Source organism: Mus pahari, chromosome 1 (genome assembly GCF_900095145.1).
Source record: "Mus pahari chromosome 1, PAHARI_EIJ_v1.1, whole genome shotgun sequence".
Taxonomy (NCBI): domain Eukaryota; kingdom Metazoa; phylum Chordata; class Mammalia; order Rodentia; family Muridae; genus Mus; species Mus pahari.
Window position 1 is genome coordinate 153,052,632 of NC_034590.1, and position 20,366 is coordinate 153,072,997.

General features: G+C 51.6%; 1 protein-coding gene across 2 annotated transcripts in view; it reads right to left on the bottom strand.

The window, feature by feature from the left end:
* Slit1 (slit guidance ligand 1) overlaps positions 1–20,366 on the bottom strand; it is a 143,989-nt gene that overhangs the window by 33,890 nt on the left and 89,733 nt on the right. For both annotated transcript variants that reach the window (XM_021209708.2, XM_029534854.1), the window contains exons 5-18: positions 17,831–17,902; positions 16,773–16,844; positions 16,341–16,412; positions 15,845–16,008; positions 14,523–14,670; positions 14,069–14,140; positions 13,575–13,646; positions 12,130–12,201; positions 11,166–11,309; positions 4,750–4,913; positions 3,932–3,955; positions 3,618–3,762; positions 2,754–2,828; positions 2,440–2,583 (exon numbers count right to left, since the gene is read on the bottom strand). In XM_021209708.2, the coding sequence (XP_021065367.1) occupies positions 2,440–2,583; positions 2,754–2,828; positions 3,618–3,762; positions 3,932–3,955; positions 4,750–4,913; positions 11,166–11,309; positions 12,130–12,201; positions 13,575–13,646; positions 14,069–14,140; positions 14,523–14,670; positions 15,845–16,008; positions 16,341–16,412; positions 16,773–16,844; positions 17,831–17,902 (1,440 nt within the window). The remainder of the gene's footprint in view (positions 1–2,439; positions 2,584–2,753; positions 2,829–3,617; positions 3,763–3,931; positions 3,956–4,749; positions 4,914–11,165; positions 11,310–12,129; positions 12,202–13,574; positions 13,647–14,068; positions 14,141–14,522; positions 14,671–15,844; positions 16,009–16,340; positions 16,413–16,772; positions 16,845–17,830; positions 17,903–20,366) is intronic.

A 20,366-nucleotide genomic window follows, 5' to 3' on the forward strand; every position in this document is an offset into this window, starting at 1 on the left:
AAAAAAAAAAGCAGAAACCAAGCCAGCACAGGGTAGGCGATTCCAAGAGGCATTCAAATGGACTGCGAACATGCACAAAGCATGTCAGACTGATTAGCCAGTAATCAAGGACACCTAAATAACACCCAGTTTCTGCCTGTCAAATTAGAGAAGAGATTAAAACATAATCATCGCAATGCCAGCCTAGGCCACAGCGTGAAGATGGGCACACACGGTTGGCAAGACAACTAGGGAGGCCTCTGGGGAAGAATGTGCCAAGCCGCCCCAGACTGCCCACAAGGGCACTTTCTGTTTCCATTGACTGGTCCCCTTTCAGGACTCCACTGCCTGACTACTCAGGGATGTGTGCAGAACTTAGAACAATGGTCATAATCGCAGCATTTCTCAAAACAGAATTACAACAGCCTAAGCATCTAGTAATTACATATAAAATAGTTACATTTTAAAGACATTCTATGATATACAATTCCTCCCACGCTGAATGAAAAAGCAGGTTATTAAACAAAATATCTGGGAGCTGCGCATGGTGGCTTAAGCCTGTAATCATAGCCCTTGGGAGACTGAGGCAGGACGGCCACAACCTCAAGATTAACTGTGTTACGTGGAGAACACATGAAGAAGAAAAGGAAAAGGAGAGATGATATATATTTTCTTGTATTTATTTTTATTTATTATTTATATCTATAGATGTGTGTTTAATATATATGTGTGTATATATATGTATACATATGTGTTTAATATATGTGTGTTTACACACACACAAAATAAATAGTGCCTAAAAATTACAGTGTGTGCAGTGACTTTAACAAACAATACTATATTATATACTTAACATTTTGCTGAGGAGTTGTATCCTATGTTAGATAATCTTTTTTTTTTAATTGTGTGTATATGTTTTTGCCAGCACTTGCGCCACATTGTGCAGCTGTCCGTAGAAGCCAGAAGAGGGTGCTGGATCTCCCAGAATTGGAGCCATCATGTGGATGCTGGGAATCAAACCCTAGTCCTCTGCAATAAGTACTTTAACCACCGAGGTATCTCTCTTGTCCTCCGATTAGATGTGTCTTGCCTTGTTTTGTTTGTTTTGTGGTGATTTTGGGACTAGGTTTCTCTGTGTAGCCCTGGCTGTTCTGAAACTCACTCTATAGACCAGGCTGGCCTTGAACTCATAGAGATCCGCCTGCCTCTGCCTCTGCCTCTAGAGTGCTGGAACTAAAGGTATGTGCCACCCCTCCCCCCCAGCTGATTAGATTTTGTGATGATGATGATGATGATGATGATAGAGAGGATAGTAAGAAATTGGTGTGTGGGGGGGGAATAGGTTATGTGTATGGCATCGACTGTGACGATGGTTATATAGGCGATGGTTATAATGACCTGTGCGTATCTGCATATGTGTATTATATGCTTGTAAGTATAAAGCTATATGTAGATAAAGCATGGAAGGACCACTATCAACACCGACCATGACACTGGGTAGCCCTGGGATTCTAGATGCTTTGAAGTCTCTCTTGGGGTTTTGCTGTCTCTGTCCCCACACTGACCCTTCCCATGTCCCCCTTCTCCTCGATGACCTTCATCAGAAAATTACACCTAACTGGTTACATCTCCCCTAGGACCCAAGGGGGACTGGGCCAGTGTAGGGGGGGGGGAGCTAGCTAAACAGGAGCAGACTGGAAATATGGTCATGTTCTGCTCACAGGGAAAGACTGAGCTGAGGAACAGCACCCTACTGGATCCCGGTCCACAGAACTCCTCCGGCATCCCACACAGTTACACATGACAACTTCAGATGACAAAACTCTACTATGCTGCATGTCTGGAACTTAAACCCCAGCAGGTGGCTCCAAGGGCTGTGGTTTCTGAGTGACAACGGTTTCCATTGTCCATCTGCAGCCATCTATACCAAAATGAGTTGAGATGAAGTGTGCCCCACAGCCACAGGTGGCTCTGGGTTGGACATAGTACACAGGGGACATCTGTGGAGACCAACAGGACATAGTAACCCCCTGTCCTGAAGAGCTAGCATTACCTGAGCAGAGGGCATGTGGTGGTCATGGAGGGGAGACGACTGTAAGCTTCCAAGGGGTTCCCAAGGCCTGGAGTGTTTTGGCTGGCTCCAAGCCACAGAGTTCAGAATTGCTAGGGACATCTCTGCTCTGACATTTACACAAACAGAGTCCCCTCACAGCCAGAGACCCCCTTGTGGTTGTTCTGGTCCCTCCTAAGCGTATGCCATCTGTGTTCCAGCAGCCCTGATCACAGGGCATTGATGGTGGTCCAACCTCTTCCCCCTCCCCCTTGCCAGGGGCCAGTCCACATCCCAAGGACATGAGGACTGGTCCTCAGGGTTCCCACCCTCCTGCCAGTGAAGATGGGGGCGGGGGTGGGTAGCCCATGCTGTGGCTTGTCTGTGTTTCCCTAGCCCTGCTCACTCACAGGGTCCTCAAGCCATCCAGACCCCGGAACATGCCACTTCTGATGGACTCCAGCTGGTTGGCGGTCAGGTGCAGCTCGCTGACAGAGGCGGCGCCCTCAAACGTCCCGTCTTCAATCTCAGACACCTTGTTATTGCTCAGGTTTCTGGGGGAGGAGGGAGGGGAGGACTGTGGGTTCTCTGCACTCAGAGGTCCCCCCTCCCTCATACACAGGAGCCCCACCCCGGCTCCCAGTGGGTGCTCTGCACACTACCCTTTCCCTTCCATCCCGTGCCAGCATCTTGCCGGGCACCCTCCCACCAGTGGGAAACTCACATTTTCTTCAGATGGGAGAGCTTCTTAAACAACCCAGTGGCCTCTAGGATAGAAATCTCATTGTTGTTCAGTCGTCTGTGGACGGCAAGGAGCAGAACAAACACACACATGTGTGGTCAACTTAAGCACACTCTCCACACAGAGATGATGGGTGCAAGTCAAAGGGCAGCTGATCCCATTTCAAAGGAAAGTTGGACACTGGGCAAAAAGGGGATGGGGTGGTAAAGAGATTTAAAAAAAAAAAAAAAAAACATAATGAAGGGACTGCAAGCTATCTTAGTAAAGATGCCTGCCACCTGCTTGAGTTCCACCCTCTTCTACATGACGGAAGGAGAGAAATGACTCATAAAAGCTGGCTTCTGATCACACAAACAGCATGGCATGAAAACACACACACACACACACACACACGCATGTGACATGCACACATGCATGCACACACTAAATAATGAATACTCGTAAAAAAAAAGAAGTAATGAAAATTTGCATACACAGAAGAGAACTGTGTGTGAAATTTTGCATATGCAGACACGGGCACACAAATTCAAACTTTTAGATAAAGAGAAACAGTAGCTAAGGAAGGATTTAAACCGTGGCTTGAGATTCTGGCTTCCTGCCTCCCTAAAGAACTTCCCTTAAGGAAAGCCAGTCATGGTTCAAGCTGGTGACCAGCCCCGGATGCCTAAAGACTTCTCAGGGAAGCAGGGGCTAAGGATGAAGGCTGTGTCTTGCCAAAACTATGAGCTGGCATATTTCAGCCAGTGCCTCCCATGATTCCCCACATAGAGCTGGTTGGGAAGGGAGCCAGGTAGGTTAGTGGATGCCAGGCACAGGGGTGGGGTGGGGTGGGCAGTCAGGGCTCACAGCTCAGTCGTGGACTGGGGGATTCGCTCAGGGATCTTAGAGAGCTTCAGGCTAGAGCACTCCACCACACTGGCCTCACAACGGCACTTGTGGGGACAGGCCACGTCGCTGGTACACTCGCTGTTCAGGTGGTAATCCTCCGTCCCTGTAGTGAGAACGCGGCAGAGTTGAGGGCCTGAGTAGGCTCCAAGCAGCCAAGGGCTCCCAGCTCTCCCTTCCCCTGTCCCCACCCCCCACTCCCACCACTGCCTTCCCTCTACTGTGGCCATATGCGCCCCTACCCCCAGCTGGCCTCAGTCCCCCACTGCCCTTACCTGGAATGAAGTACTGCTCTTTGGCTGGGGGGGTGAGGGGGGGAAGCAAAGTACCAGGTTATAGGAGCAGCCAGGGCAGGCCTGTGCCCCATGGAAGACAACCCAGGAAGGCACCCCATGAATGCAGCTGGGACATATGAGAGAGCCTCTCCCCTGCCCCCTCATCTTTATGTGTAGAAGGTCTTCCCTCAGAACACTCATGTGCCCAGGCCAACTAAAGCTCTCACTTGCCAGCACACACAAGTACTGTGCTGACCTTATGGGTAGGGTTACGGTGGCGGTGGCACTAACACCAAACACCCAGGTGCAGAAGCTGACCCAAACTGCCCACGGCCAGATGCCAAGTGCTGAGGCCACTTCTCCATCTTGGTTCTAGAAGGGTCTCCTACTCACCGAGAGACGTCCTAAGCCTGGAGCAGAGGGATGGGAAACTCTCCCTCCACAGCCTCACCAAGCTGACCACCCCAAGACTGCAGTAAAGTGAGGGGCAAGACAGAGGAGCCATCCCATCTAAGATGAATGCTGGGCCCACACCACCCCTAGCAAGTCCTAAAGTGCCTGAGGATGTCTCTGCTAAGGACACCAGGACGGGGCTGGAGAGATGGCTCAGTGGTTAAGAGTACTGACTGCTCTTCCAGAGGTCCTGAGTTCAGATCCCACAACCACATGGTGGCTCACAACCATCTGTAATAGGATCCCATGCCCTTTTCTGGTGTGCCTGAAGACAACTGCAGTGTACTCACATACATAAAATGATTAAAAGGACACCAGAACACATTCCTGGTCCCCGGGCCGGCTGGAGAGACGCAGGTCCTTACCTGAGCACCGAAACTTCTTGCTTTTGATCTGCCCAATACGCTTGTTGGCGAGGCGCCGGGGGCTGGCACATCGGGCCCCAGTTGTCTCGATGGGGTTGGTACGTAAGAAGTCTGCCAGCCACTTGAGGTTACAGTCGCAGATGAAAGGATTCTGGGCCAGATGCCTGTCCAAAGGAACAAACGGGCTCTCAGAGACCGGGGGGTGCTAAGCTCTACCTGGACAAGGCTTTGAAACCATCTGGGGCTAAGTCAGTGCGTGTGGCCTTGGGAATTATCAGCGCACACCCCTCTGTCTTTGTCCAGCCCTCACAGAGGAAGGGCTCTTTAGTGGAGAACTGCACCTTTCTGAAGAGCCAGCCTAACCCCCTCCAAGCCCCCCTGTACCCTCTGCCAATTTCCTCTTCCATCCTTTGACTTAAAAGTCTCATGAGCAGGCATGAAGAGAGAAGGGGTGGAGAGACTGACAGATCAGCCCGCTCCTTCCTGATGAAGAAGCTAAGGGGACAGGTCACCAAGCCAGGCATGGCCTCTGGGACTCCTCATGGCTGTGGTCTGAGTTTCTTTCCCTCCTAGCTGCCTTGCTGATATGCAGTGGGCCCAGGGTAGGGAGGCTGGGTCTGTCTGCATCCCAGGCCCACCTGGAGCCACCGGTCCTAGCCCAAGCCACATCTGTGCTGCCTCCCCATGACAGGTTTCTGTGGTGGCCGTTACCCTTCATATCACCCTAGTAAATCAGCTACCCGTTCTTTTTTTTAAAAGATTTATTTTATTTTTAATTATATGTACATGTCCGTCTGTGGGCATGTGCACATGTGTGTGAAGGTGCCCAAGGAGGTCAGAGGTGGTGGTGGGTTCCCTGGGGAGGGGTGATGAAAACGGAACTCTTCTATGAGTCATCTCTCTGTCAAGCCCAGCCCCACCACTTCTGAAACATGCCACCAGCTGGCCTACAGACCGAGATCTGGTTTCTGTCCCACTGAGCATGTCCCGCCGAGAGGGTTGTCAGAATGAAGATAGCCAGGGAACAGTATCCCCTGTCCCTGTCCCAGCTGTCACCCTGATTTTGTACACACAATACAGAACTAGGCGTAGAGAGTCCTGGGGTCAGAGCAGGGCTACTTCCCTAGCTGAGAGCCATCATCTAAGCTATAACACTTACTAGGCCCAGCTCAGCCCCCTGCTAGGAACTATAGAGCTCTCAAAGCCTAAGTGTGACCCTGGCCCAGGTGCTGAGCCCAGCTCAGTCTAGACTTCGGACACCCCGTCTCCTGCATCCCCTCCTCTGCCCAGTCTTTCTGCCCTGGCTTGGGATGCTGAACAGGGTCTGCACTGACCCAGATGTGTCTCTCCTTCCCATCTGGGTCTTCTCAGCTTCCCTCTCTTCTTATCTCCGGGTCCCTCCCCTGCCTCTGCGTCCCACTCAGTGGACAAGAGGATGTGACACTGACTTGCCAGGCAGACTGAACCGTTTGAAACACGGCAGGATTTGGGGGCTGTTAAGGGGACATTCCCAGCTTCCCTTACCCCAGTCTGTGCCCTAGTGCCAGTCTGTGCCCTAGTGCCAGCCTGTGCCCTGGTGCCAGTCTGTGCCCTAGTGCCAGTCTGTGCCCTGGTGCCAGTCTGTGCCCTGGTGCCAGTCTGTGCCCTGGTGCCAGTCTGTGCCCTAGTGCCAGTCTGTGCCCTGGTGCCAGTCTTGCCCTAGTGCCAGTCTGTGCCCTAGTGCCAGCCTGTGCCCTAGTGCCAGTCTGTGCCCTGGTGCCAGTCTGTGCCCTGGTGCCAGTCTGTGCCCTGGTGCCAGTCTATGCTGAACTGATGACCTGGCAGAGAGTGCTTTCCAGTCAATGTGATAGGCTAGGAGCACCACAGAATGTGAGGTTGTGGAGAATGAGTTGTTCGGGTATAAAACAACCTAGGAAACTAGTGCGTGCACGCTCTGCTGGAGAATGGATCCGGGGCTTGGTGGAAGGCTGGGTAAGAACTCTACCACTGAGCAACATGCCATCCTCAAATCAGATGTTTTTTGTTTTTTGTTTTTTAACAATTTCAAGGGGGGTGCAGCTGGAGAGGACAGAAGGACATTCTCCAGTATTAAAGACACACGTGGTATGTGCCCCTGTGGCTACACACTGACTGCGGCAGACATTCTGACAGTGGAAAGAGACAGATCTGGGTCTCCTCATGTGTAAAGAATGACAGGGAGAAGCCCCTGGTGACAGACACTAGAATGGACAATATCCATCATTAAGGAAATGTTGGCCATGAAGCCACAGTGAGACCCCACAGTGTGGTTCCAATCAGACAGTTTCAAAAGACACACAGTGCAGAGTGTTGATGAGGTCAGGATGACTGTGTACATGGCACTGGACACAACGTGACAGTGCAGTGGAGTATGCTGTGCTGCAGACCCCTGGCAGCATCTTGACAATGGTCAACCCATTCTGTGACCCAGTGACTCTGGAAGAGAGGGAAGCACTGATCTACAATGAGCTGTAAGCCATCACAGACAGCCTGTTGCTTGACTCCGCTTTATAAAATAGCCAGAAAAAGGCAGTCCCCAGATGGGGACACAGCCTAGAGGCTGCCTGGGGCTGAGCTGAAAATGGGCACAGGAAATCAGGGAGCCAGACAGAAACTTTCCAACATTGAATTGTGAACATCGTTGTGGATTTACTAAATCACTGAGTTGCTCTCTTAGAATAGGTAAACTTCATGCGTGTGAGTTACACCTCAACAAAGTTACATTGATTTGTTAGTTTGAATTGTGAGTCAACACCTTTATTTATTGCCCACACTGAGTTTGAACTCCTGGTCTCCAGTGATGAGCCTCAGGAACAGCTGGGACAATGGGCATTCAGTGTTTTGCTTGGCTTTGTGTGGGTGGGCCAGCAAAACTTCAGCAAACCCAGAACTGCAGCTCTGCAGCTCATAAGCCTTGGTGCTGTGGGTGAATCAAGCAACCCACAGGACCGTGAGCTTGCCTCTGCGCTCAGCTGAGGCGCTGGACCGCTCCGTAGCTATAGGAAGAGGAGCTGGGCAGTCGCTCGGGTTTGCATGTCTTTCGCTCCGGTTCCAAACTATAATTCTGCTGTTAATATGAGCAGGTATTTATGGAAGTCTAGCTTTGCTTTACAGCCTTAGAGAAGTTTGTTCTACAGAAGCACAGTTGAGGAAATCAGCCATTTTTAAATGATGGGACCTGATACTGTCCAACCTTGTGGGGGATCTCAGGGCATTCTCCACCTCAATTTCCTCTGAATAAAAACCCAGCCAAAAGACCCTGCTTCCACAGGGCTACTGTTGTTAATCAAGAAAATGCACTCAAAGAACCTGCGTCCCTCCATCCTATCCCCACCCCGAGGCTTCCTTGTACCAGTTCAAGCCCTTTCACCTTTTCAGCTTCTGCCAAGACGCTGCCAGCTACTGAAAACAACCATCTTGCCCATCTCTCACCGTAACCTCTACTTCCACATGCTCGCTGAGGCTCCCAGGGGCCGCTTACTCCTCTCACTGCCTGTGAGTAAATTAATTAGCAGGAGTCAGGCTGCAGGTGCATGTGTGGGCTTAATGAGTTTGTTCTTATGGCTGACACTGGCGGCTGTGCAGAGTCCCCAGGGAGTGGGTGTCATCCGTTTAACTCAACCTGTTCAGCCTCACACAGATGTGGTCACCTGCTGAGCAACACCATCAGGGACCGCTCTGACCACAGAGGCCAAGGGAGGAGATCAACAGGGCCTGATTCATCAACGAGCACTGTCTATAGTTAGTGGCCCTTCTAGACAAAAGCAACCAAAGGAAGGAAGGGTTTGTTTTTGTTTTTGTTTTCTTTTTTTCATGGGCTTAAGAAGGATAAAGTCCACACTGGTGGGACGGTACTGCAGTGGAAGAGAAAGAGAAAGTCAGGGTCACCGGAAGTCGGGAAGCAAAGAGAGAAGAATGTCACCCACATTCAGGGTAGGGCTTCCCACCTCATTTTAACTTTTCTGGAAACACCTTCATAGACATAGTCTGCCGTGTGTTTCCATGGTGATTATAAATCCAGTCAGGTGACAATGAACTTTTAACCACCACAGAGGTCAATGGTTGTTTCATGAAGAAGAAGAAGGAGGAGGAGGAGGAGGAGGAGGAGGAGGAGAGAAGAAGAAGAAGAAGAAGAAGAAGAAGAAGAAGAAGAAGAAGAAGAAGAAGAAGAAGAAGAAGAAGAAGAAGAAGAAGAAGAAGANAGAGAAGAAGAAGAAGAAGAAGAAGAAGAAGAAGAAGAAGAAGAAGAAGAAGAAGAAGAAGAAGAAGAAGAAGAAGAAGAAGAAGAAGAAGAAGAAGGGCAACCAGACAGACATCCCACGCTTCAGAAAGCCTCTTACCAAGAAGCAATCTATTGTCAGTCATTCAAACACAAAACCAACCAAGCTCCTAGACCCAATACTCATTCTAGAAAGACTTTCAGAAGCCTGGGGAATTTGTGACATGGTGACACACTTCCAATGTGACAGAGCAAAGGCTGGAGTGTCACCTATGAATGAATGACAGGGGTGAAGGCAATGGAGAACTCCCTGCTATCGTTCCCATGGGAAGTGTCCCCAGGCTGTGCTGAAGTCTTGGTCTCCGCTGGTTGGGGAGGGGTGAAAACTTCAGGAGGCCGTGCCAACTAGGTGAGAGTCATTGGCCATAGTCTCCTGGGGTTATCTGTTTATTTCAGAACTGATTTATTTGGAGGGACACATGTGCTGTGGCATGTTTGTGGAGGTTGAAGGACAACCAGCAGGAGCCCGTCCTCTTTCCACCATGTGGGCCACAGGGACTGAACTTAAGACACCAGTTTTGGTGGCAAGTGCTGTTGCCTGCTGAACCATTTCACTAGCTTCCAAGGGTTCTCTCTCCCTCTCTCCCTTCCTCTCCTCTCCTCCTCCTCCTCCTCGTCCTCCTCGTCCTCCTCGTCCTCCTCATCCTCCTCCTCGTCCTCCTCGTCCTCCTCGTCCTCCTCCTCCTCTTCTTCTTCTTCTTCTTCTTCTTCTTCTTCTTCTTCTTCTTCTTCTTCTTCTTCTTCTTCTTCTTCTTCTTCTTCTTCTCTCTCTCTCTCTCTCTCTCTCTCTCTCTCTCTCTCTCCCCCTCCTCCTCTTCCTCTCTATCCCTTCCTCCCTCTTTCTCCATCCTGACGTGAAGAAGTCCCTCTGCCAGGTGCTCCCATCTCCATGAAGTTCTCCAAGAACCCAGGGACCATGGACTGAAGCGTCTGAAACAGTGAGCCCAAAATAAGTCTCCCTCCTCTGTTGCTTACACGGGGCGTTTCCTGCCACATCATCAAAGAGGAAAGGAACAGACTCATGTCTACAGATGAAGAATGGCATTAGGAACACATCAATCCTGTGTCCTACCACATCAAATCTTGATTCCAACAAATAATGAAAATTTGTGTGACACACAAGACAGGCAGAAGTTCGGGCGCTGACTTAAATGTTGGATGGCATCTAAGAACTGGTTAAGTTTTTAGACATGCTAACAGTCTTGCAGGATTTGTTCATTTTGTGTTGCTGAGAGTAGAGCCCAGGCCCCACGCATGAAAGCCAAGCACTCCAACCCTGAACTATATCCCAAGTCCTTGTGGCTGCAGAGGCCAGAGACAGAGGACCGACAATGGCTGGCATTTGCTTCCAACCAGTTTTGGTGGTGTGAAAAGAGTGGGTAGAGAAAAGCCAGACTGGGCTGGAGTTAAAGCTAGTAATGTGTCACTTGGGACTTTACCGCTTCTGCTATGATTCTACATCTCCACAGCCAGGAGCACAGCTCTCCACAGCTCGGGAGTACAGGTCTCTATAAAGAGAGACCACAACCCTCCACATCAAGGGAGCACTGCATCCCACAGCAAGGGAGCGCAGCTCTCCACCATGATGGAAACTAGATTCAACACTTCCTGACTTCTCTGTTTCCCATCAGACTCAGCACGCTCCAGATGCACTATTACTTAATGAACTTCCAAGAAAAGAACGTGTTGCTGATTAAATGATATGCCATCCCCGAGAACACAGAGCTGTTAATGTGGAAACACGGCTTAGAATCCAGAGACGCTGTTAACGTTGCCATTAGTAAACTCAAGCTGGCATTTAGCCAACATCTCCGTGCGCTTATGTTGTAAACACCTGTAAATCTCATAACAACTGTATGAAGATGTCTTCGTTTTATGGAGAGATAAAAGGAAAGCTCAGAGGAGCAAATTAACTTGTCCCAGGGTCACCCAGCCAATGAGAGTCTTCACTGATCCGTGACCCAGGATCATTGAAGAGTCTGTAGACATCTTTCCTTCATGGGAGGACACATCACTGTACACAGTAGCCCAGGAGAAGCCACTACTTGGACCCCAATGTTGTACCCACACTAGGCCCACCTGCTGGGGGGAGAGAGAAATAGGAAGAGGGGAAGCTCACAGTGTCTGGATGGCCCGTAGGGAGGTGAAGGTGCCCTTGGCGAGACTCTGGATCTTGTTGTCATACAGGGAGAGCAAAGAGAGGTTCTGCAGGTCCTGGAAGGTATCAGGCCGGACGCAGTTGATCTTGTTGGCATTCAGAAGCCTGTAGGCAGAGCCAGGCTGGGAGGTAAGAGAGGGGCAAGGCCTGACCCTTCACATGCCCTGCACCATCCTGGTTCTGGCCACTGGGGCCCTTAGGGCACGCCACAGTGCCTTCTCCATCTCTGTCCATATGGTGAGTCTCCAAGTTGACTTCGGGATAGCATCAGGACAGAGAAGTTCCTCCTTTCCAGGATCCCAAAGGGTCCCCATGCACACACAGGGGTGTTTCAATATAGTATTGTCTAGGTCTAGATTCCTGGCCTGAATTCTCTTGACTCCAGGAGGCAGAGCTGACCTGAGGACCCCTCTAAGAGACAGCCCTGTCCCCAAGGAACACAGGTCACATCCCATGAGCCTCTGGGTCCTGATGTCCAGCAAAGAGCTCTGAGCCTGCCTCCATCTCCACATATGGCTGCACAGCCTTCCTGGAGCAGACTGTCTTCATGTTCCTGTCTCAGGTGAGTCTTGTACCCCATGTGGGTTGTGAACTGAAGCTCCCAGAAAAAAGTCACACCCCATGTTAAAGATTCTACAAGGCTGGTGGCCTGACCAGGACTTCATGATTGAGGAGAGTTATAATATTGACGATCCAGAGACAAATTCTCTTGGACTGTTTCCATCTCAATACCCGATCTGACACCCTGGGTACCATAAGGGTACTATTTGGGCTATATTAACAAACCCTTAGCTTCTACCAACCCCAAGCTAAGAATCTCATCAGACAGCATCTGAAACCTATGGTAGAGAACAGAGAAATGGGGTGGGGGGGCGTGTCTCTGGGAAGCCAGAGGGCCGAAGGATGCCTTAAAATCATTCCTTACAGTAGCTGGAGTGTGTACAGGCCTCCAAATACACCTCGGGGCAGGTCTGTAATCTTGTTGCCATAGAGGACCCTGGAGAAGGGACAGCAGAAAGGGAGGTCAGAGGAGGCAACTTTGCTAAACCCAGCAGGGCTCTGCAGACCCACAGGCAGCCTCTCCACCCATACGGTTACTATAGAATCTTGCCAGCAGGTGGCAGTAATGAGTCTTCAAGCCGCCCATCTCCAGGAGGCAGGAACGTACCCTCCCCATAATTACATCCCCTTCTGCAGCTGGGGGTGTAATTTTGTTCCTGTGTTCACCCCCTCTGCCCTTCCCAACCCCAGTGACCCCCACAGAAGTCTGCAGACGTGCCCTTCCACAGGACCCCACGAGAAAGTAATTCAGTCTCAGATCCATAGGAGAAACAGTCTCTGGGCAGGAAGGATGAACATATTTTCAGAGAGACGTGGGGGTAAAAAATAGAACGGCGACAGCACGTGTGCTAGGTGGTGGGATTGCAAGTGGTGTATTTTTACACTTTGATATTTGCAAAGTTTCCCGCACTGAGCATGAATGAATCCTGTGTATAATGAGAGGGCGGTGGCGGGGGTGGGGGGTGGGGGGCAGGGAGCACAGTATAAAGAAACCACTCCGAGTGAGGAGCGTGCATTTTACTCCTAGTGTGATCAGTCAGAGTGAAAAGCCTGCCCATCATCTCCTCAGATGTGGCTTGGAGAGCCTTCCCAGAGGCGGGCATAGCAGGGGTAAGGGCCACGTGGGACCACACAAGGTGACCTGACTAGACAGGATTCTACAGGAAGGCAGCCAGACTCAAGACGTGGTCAGATGTCTATCCCCAAGCTGTGCTGGAAGCTGCAGGGTAGAGGTGGAGAAGAGAGGGAAACTGGGCAGAAAGATGAGGCTAGGGCTGGCTACGGTGGAAAGAGATAACATGAGACTCCCAGCATGCAGTTTTCTAGAAAGAAGGAAGCTGGCCTTGACCCCAGGAGTGACAGGGATGCATTGAAATGGACCTTTGGTCTCTTCTAAACTGACATGATCCAATGTAAAGTAACTGTACTCGTATCTCACAGGAGAAAACAAAACAAAACAAAACAACAAAACAAAACCCCTACAGGCCACCCAAGGTCTGATCATTGCGTGCTCAGGCTGTTGTGCACAGCTGTGGGGGCTGCACACTGCACAACTTCATGTGCACCGTTCACAGCCGGCGGTACCTATCGTCTTGGACTCTCCTCCACAAGAAGGCATGCATGGAAGCTGGGAGCTGACGGCCTCCTGTCTTCCCTAACAGTGAGATGTCCAGTCCGTTCTGCTTGACGGGCGGCCAGGCCGTGCCATCGGGTGTCTGTGCTACCCAGTGCCTGAGAGCATTGCAGGGCTCTGACCCATCGGGAGCCTGGCCCGCTACAAAGCCCACCAGACCTGAGCGTTCTACTCACAGGGAATTCAAGGAGCGCAGGCCTTGGAAGGCGTCGGGTGCAATTTCCACAATCTGGTTGTTGCTCAGGTCTCTGCGAGGGGAGTGGAGAGAAAGCAGCTGCCCCAAGGCGCAAACCTTATCACCCAGCCACATCGGGAAAGGGGGGTCCTTAAAAACTAAAAAGGCCAGCTGCCCACTTAGGCAAACACCCACAGGCTACTTTCTCTCCATCCCTCCTGCTCACAAGGGGACATTCTGCCCAGGACCCTAAGGCCTTTTTACTGGCCTTCCATTGCCATGATAAAGTGACAAGCGGCTTCAGACATGAGCCAGGCTTGAACTTGGTTCCCAGGGCCTCACAGCCACTCCGCCACCCCATATCCCAGACAACAGCCCCAGATGCAGGAAGGCCAGGCTGGTCTGAGTCAAGACCTGCGCCTAGGCTGTGAGACAGGTCTGGCCCAGACCCTTCCTCCCGATAGCTGGAGACTGCCAGGAAAGGCCGGCACTCACATCCTGCGCAGCTTTCTGTAGGGAGAGAAGGCTCCGGGTGGAATGGATTTGATACCGTTCAGCTCCAGGCGGCTGCAGGGAGAGGGAGATTGTGAGGAGACTGAGGGTCACCCTTAGCAACCAACCACTGGTCCCTGAACCCCTTCCCCTGTGGGGCCAATGTTTGTTAAAGAGATGGACACATGCTGTGATTTGAGCCCCCAAATCCCAGCTTTCTGTGGCTGAAGGGACCCCATGGTGATGCTACAGTAGGAAACCCATGCTGGCAGCCCTATCTGACTAGGTTGGGTGTGGATCTTGAAGGGAGACCCTCTTCTCAGTGCTTGGGAGCTTCCCAGCCTTGTACAGGGAGCTCAGGAAACCTGGGGGGGTCGGGGTGGTACCTCCCCGCCTCTTCATTGGTGGACAGAACAGCCAAAGCTGTGTTTCCGAGCCTGCTTAGCCCTGCACTCACATCTCTGTCATGGTCTCTGGAAGGTTAGCAGGGATGGCGGTGAGGCCCTTGCCACGGCAGTCCACGATGCCGCTGCTACAGCTACACACGGCTGGGCAGGAACCGGAAGAGAGGGTGCAGGCAGGTGCTCCTGCAGCCTCCCCCTGGCCTGCAGAGACAGGAGGTGTGATGTCAGAGAGCCTCACATTGCCGCTCCCCTGCCCCCCCCAGGTGGGCTGCTGGGAGAGCACACCCTAAGAGGACACACTGAGTGTCTAGGGTCCCTGCAATTACATGGACAAAGCTGACGGCTCTCAAAGCTGATTCAAGATCAGCTAGAAAATTCAATTCTAGAGTTCTAGAGTTCTGAAGCTCCAAATCACCCAGCCTTCCGGATCTGGGATCTTCTTATCCATGGGAGCTGTTCATTGAGCTCTGTGCTCCACACCACAAGTCTCACACAAACCCCCCCTGCATCGCCATTGGAGGATCGTTCTAGCATCGCCTGTGCCTGTGACACCCATCCCCTGGTAGAAATTGACATGGCTCAATGACTAAGTGTCAAAACCGGGGCCATGCCCACTGCGTGATGTCAGAACTAATGCTTTTAAACACAGGTATATAGTAAGTTACACGAAGCTCACCCTTTTAAATGCTCAGCTGATTGATATACTACCCCGATGCACTTCCAGACCCAGGAAGGTCCTCCTAGCCCCTTCTGGAAGGTCATTGCTACTCTGAGATGCACCGCCTAAGATCTCTGACTCTTGTTTATGAAGCTCACTTTCCTGGCATCACTGGGAGGGTCTCCCCCACTTATAAACTCTCCCTACTAATGGCTGAGCAGCATTCCACTTTGTGACGATAACATCACTGGTATCTTCACTCCCCATAGGGTCCGAGTTCTGACATTCCCACGCTGGAAGCCAAGGGAAGCAATCCACTAGTGGCTGTGGTGAAGCAGAGCGTGGGGGGGGAGAGCACTAGGAGGGGGAAGGAGGGAGAGCACAGGGGCAGTCTGTGGAGGAGAGTGACGGGTGTGTAGAGCAGGAGAAGGCATGGGGTAGAGGGAGAAGGAACAGAGATGGGGACAGAAGGGGACAGAGAGTGGAGGGACACAGGGCACAGGGATAGACTGCGGAAGAAGAAAACACAAGAGATGGGTGAGAACAGGAGGGGAAAAAAATGGGTCGGGGGTCGGCAGAGAGAGGAGGTGATGGGCAGACGGTGAATAGACATCAGTGAGTGGTTGCCAGGTATTCATCCTAAACAAGGGGGAGAGGCAGAAGGAAGCAGCAGCCAGGATGTGCCAGCAAGGGAAGGCCAAGGACACAGACACCCACCTGAGCAGCTGAACTCGCCCTTTTGCACCTCTGCCACATTGAGGCCACGAAGGCTGGCGGGCCCCGAGCACTGGGTGAAGAGTCCAATGGTGGGCCTCTGTCTCAGCCACTGAGAGAGCCAGGCCAGGTGACAGTCACAGAACAGGTGGTTGGAGTGCAGCCGGCTACAGGAGAACAGCGGCTCACAGGAACAAAGCCCCACGGATCCATCAGCCACCTCCCCGAGCAGGAGTCCCAACTAAGGACTGCCCCTTCCCGGCTCCCTTTTTTTCCCAGTCTGCTCTATGGCCTGGCATCATAGAGTTCACACAGTCCTTTGCCCAGATCACCCACCTCAACTCCAAGGACAAAACCAAGTCGTTTGTTGTCCAGGGAAAAACCAAGCACAAGGGACTTTGGGTGACTTTCAATTTTAAATCCCTGCCTATCCTGGCCGCCCCCTAGGCTGTGGAGGGCAGCCCCACCCACACCCACACCCTCTGCCCAGGCGACTCACAAGGTCCGAAGCTTGGGCATATGATTGAAACTGGACACAGGGATGGTGGTGATGTTGTTGTTGTTCAGGGTCCTGAAAGGGACAGATGGACATTTAACACCTGCCCAGCAGGGATTTACAGGAGACGTGTCTGCTCATATATAGTCTCTCATGCCAGCTGTGACATTTTACCTAGAGGGGAGTCAGCCCTGCTCTGGGTATGGAGGTGGAGGGACAGCCAGGGCTGAGCAGGTGACTGCACTCTTGCCACCCCCACCCGGGGTTCTAAGTCTGGGAGGACAGGGTGTTGGAACTCAGAAGGGCCACCTCTCAGCCTCCATGGTGGGAAACCTCCCAAGCCTCCTGTTTGGGAGGACTTTGAGCAGCTGAGGCATGACCCTGACCCTGAGCTGCATCAGCTTCCCACCCATGGCCACCCTGGGTTTTACTCACAGAACCTCCAGTCCCCGTAGGGCACGGAAGGCCCCTTCCTCGATGCAGTTGATCCGGTTCTTGTCCAGCTGTCTGTAAAGCAGAGGGGAGCTGTAAGGAGGGGAAGCGTTGCCCAGAGCAGGGGCTGAACATTTGACAGAGCACTCCATTATTTTCAAAGAGGAGAGTAATAATGTCAACCATTTATTTTGCATGTGTCAGTCCAAAGGAACTATCAATAAAAGCCGATTTCCTCTCATTTTCAGTTCAAACAATAAATTGAAATAAAAGTCCCATTACATTCCTCTACCCAGCCCCGTATCTCCCTTGGGAAGCAGGCACCCCTCCCTCACATTTTGGAGACCACCTAGAGTGTGTTGGCAGCTGACAAATGAGAGTCACCCAGGAGGAGTGGCAGCAGGGGCTGGCAGACAGAGTTCTGCTGAATGCCAAGTGAGATCGGCTAGTCCTGGCTACCTGGAGCGCTGCCGTCAGGGCGAATGCAAGCTGTGATCTGAGTTCAGTGGGAAAGAATGTTCTGATCGATTACCGATGTCTGCCACAGGCATGGGAGGGGTGTGTGTGACAAGCATGCCAGGCATTTGCCATTTCTGTTTGTAGCCAGACCTCAGGAGGTGGTAAGCCTGGACCAGAATAAATTTGAATACTAATAAGCTATCGCATTTAAACAGTACCCAGCACAGTGTGCGTGTTTCCTCATCTCATTTCAACCTCGGAATAAGCTTATGGGGGGCACATTGTTTTCTCAAACAATATATGAAGGCTCCGCAATGTTAACGGACTTGCAGCAGCCTGTGCAGTATTACCAGGGGAGACTAAAACCAGCTGCTAACCCCCAAAGCCAGAGGGCACTGGAGAGCTAGGGGCCGGGAATGTGGCCTGACACCCCATGGTTCATACTCCATGTCCCCAGTCCCCAGAGAGTATCCTCTCAGCACATACAGGGCTGTCACAGAGAGTCACCATCAAGGCTTGGTCCTGCCTATTCTCTCTAAGGTGGCTCAGAGCACATTACAGATTGGGGTGTGCCAGGGTGACCACCTCAAGCCTCTACTCACAGATTTTTGAGGTCCGTGGCTCCCCGGAAAGCCTTCCTGGGCACAGCCTGGATAGAATTCTCACTCAGGTCCCTGGGGGGACAAACAAAGAAAGAGAGGGTACCAGTCAGGGGGGACATAGTAATAAGAAGAGAGGTCGCTGGCCTCATCCGTGACCCCACTCCAGAGTCTGGATGGGCTCTAGCTGCTTTGTCAACTGTGGCTGAATGAATAAGTAGTAGTTAGGAGTTTTCTGTCCTGACAGACACTGGATGCTGTCCCCAGTCACCTCCCCTCTGGGGAGATGGTTAGAGAGAAGCTCCCAGTAGCTATGATCAGCACTGGCAGGCCCCCATGGTTGGTCAAATCCCAATGATGCTTAGGAGGGAGCCGAACAGAGATGCACAGGAGGAAGCTCTCCATGGCCCTCCATGGCCCTCCGTGGCTCCGGCTTCCCCTCTGTTTTGCTGTAAGCAAGCTGTGACTGCTGGAGGATGGAGGAGACAGAACCAAGTGGCTCGCCCAGTCCTAAACTAGGCTGGCTCTGATTCCAAGTCTACTGTGGGGGATCGCAGACAGCAGAGCAAAAGAAAGCCTGGGCCCCTTGGGGACCACACCACAAACCAAGGCTCTATACCCACTTCCTGCAGACTGTTCAGTCCCAGCTGGCTCCCTGCTGACCCTAGCAATTGTAGGAGAAACCCAGGTTAGACCCCCAACTTCTTCAGAACCCAGATCAACTCTCCTTTTTGTCTTGTTTGTTTGTTTTTGAGGCAACTGATGATATAATCATCAATGGGCAATTGAAGGACGCTCAAGGGAATGTCGGCAGGTAGTGAGAGCCTTCAGAAGGGAGAGACAGGACATGCCAACACTAAGTGTTTCTGAACCTACATAGTGTTAGACCCTCGGCTACACTGTCTCCCCTGTTCTCATGTGTGAAATGCATAGGCTCGACCAAATGCTCTCTAAGCATTCCACCAGTGGGATCCCCGACATGTGAGGGCTCAGAGACCCATGCTGTGGCCTGAATGATAACCCTACCCATTCCTGTGCTGGAGCCTAGTTACAGAAATGACAGTGCTGGGAGATGGGGCCTGCAGGAGGGGTACACCAGGGACAAGCTCTCGGGAACAGGATTGGAATCTAATGGAAAAAGCCCCAGAGAGCTGGTGTGAAGGCCAAGAAGCTGATGAAGGCTTCCCATGGTGGACGGAGGGAACTGACTCCTGCAAGTTGTCTTCCGATCTCCATGCTGTGAGCCATGGCACAGGTACCTCTCCTCCAACACACACACACACACACACACAGGACCCCCACACACACAGACAGACACACAGACACATACACAGACACACACACAGACACACACACACACAGACACACACACACAGACACACACACAGATACACACATACCAGATACACAGACACCCCCAAAGACACACACACACAGGACCCCCCCACAAACACACACACACAGGACCCCCCCACAGACACACACACAGACCCCACACACTCACAGACTCACAGACACACACACAGGACCCCCCCACACACAGACACATACAGACCCACACATACACAGACACACAGGACCCCCCCCCACAGAGACAGATACACACAGACACACATATACACAGACACACACACACAGACACACACACAGACCCCCCCATGGACCCCTACACACAGACACACAGAGAGACCCACACACAGAGACACACACGCACAGACCCCCCCCCACAGACACACAGAGACCCACATACACAGACCCCCTACACACAGACACACACACAGACAGACACACACACATAAACACACACAAATAGACACACACACAGACCCACCAACCCAACCCCACACACAGACACACAGACACACAGAGACTACCCTTACAGACACACACACACAGTCATAAACACACACAGACATACACACACAGATACACACACACACAGACATACACACACAGACACACACACACAAACACACACAAAGATACACACAAAGAGATCACCCACAAACACACACAGAGAGACACATACAGATACACACAGAGATACATATATACACACATAGATACACACACAGACACTCACACACAGACACACACACACAGTAAGTAAATTAATACAATGGAAACTTCGTAAAAGCAAAGATGCCTTGCACAGTTGCCAGCCCCAGTGCTTTTAGAGAACACAATGGTGTCTGATCCCTGGGAGTCTGAACGAGTCTGTGAGTCCTCACCACCAAATTCTGAATCCTGACACTGAGAACCATGGGAAATAAATTCCTGTTGTTAATATGCCACCCAGCCTGCGGTGTTTCATTACAGTAGAGTGAATAGATTCAGATGTGTTCGTGAGGGGCTTGGCTCTTTGATCAAGGCCCTTGAGATCCCTGAGGTGAGGGATCAATGTTAACGGAGGCATTTGGGAGGTGGTAAGGAGATAGTCAAGCCACTAGCCGCCTCTGACCACAGGGAAGCAGGGAGGTTCAGAAAAGATAAAGGCAGGGAGGTGTGCCCTAGAGAATGTGGGGTGCACAGGGAGGTG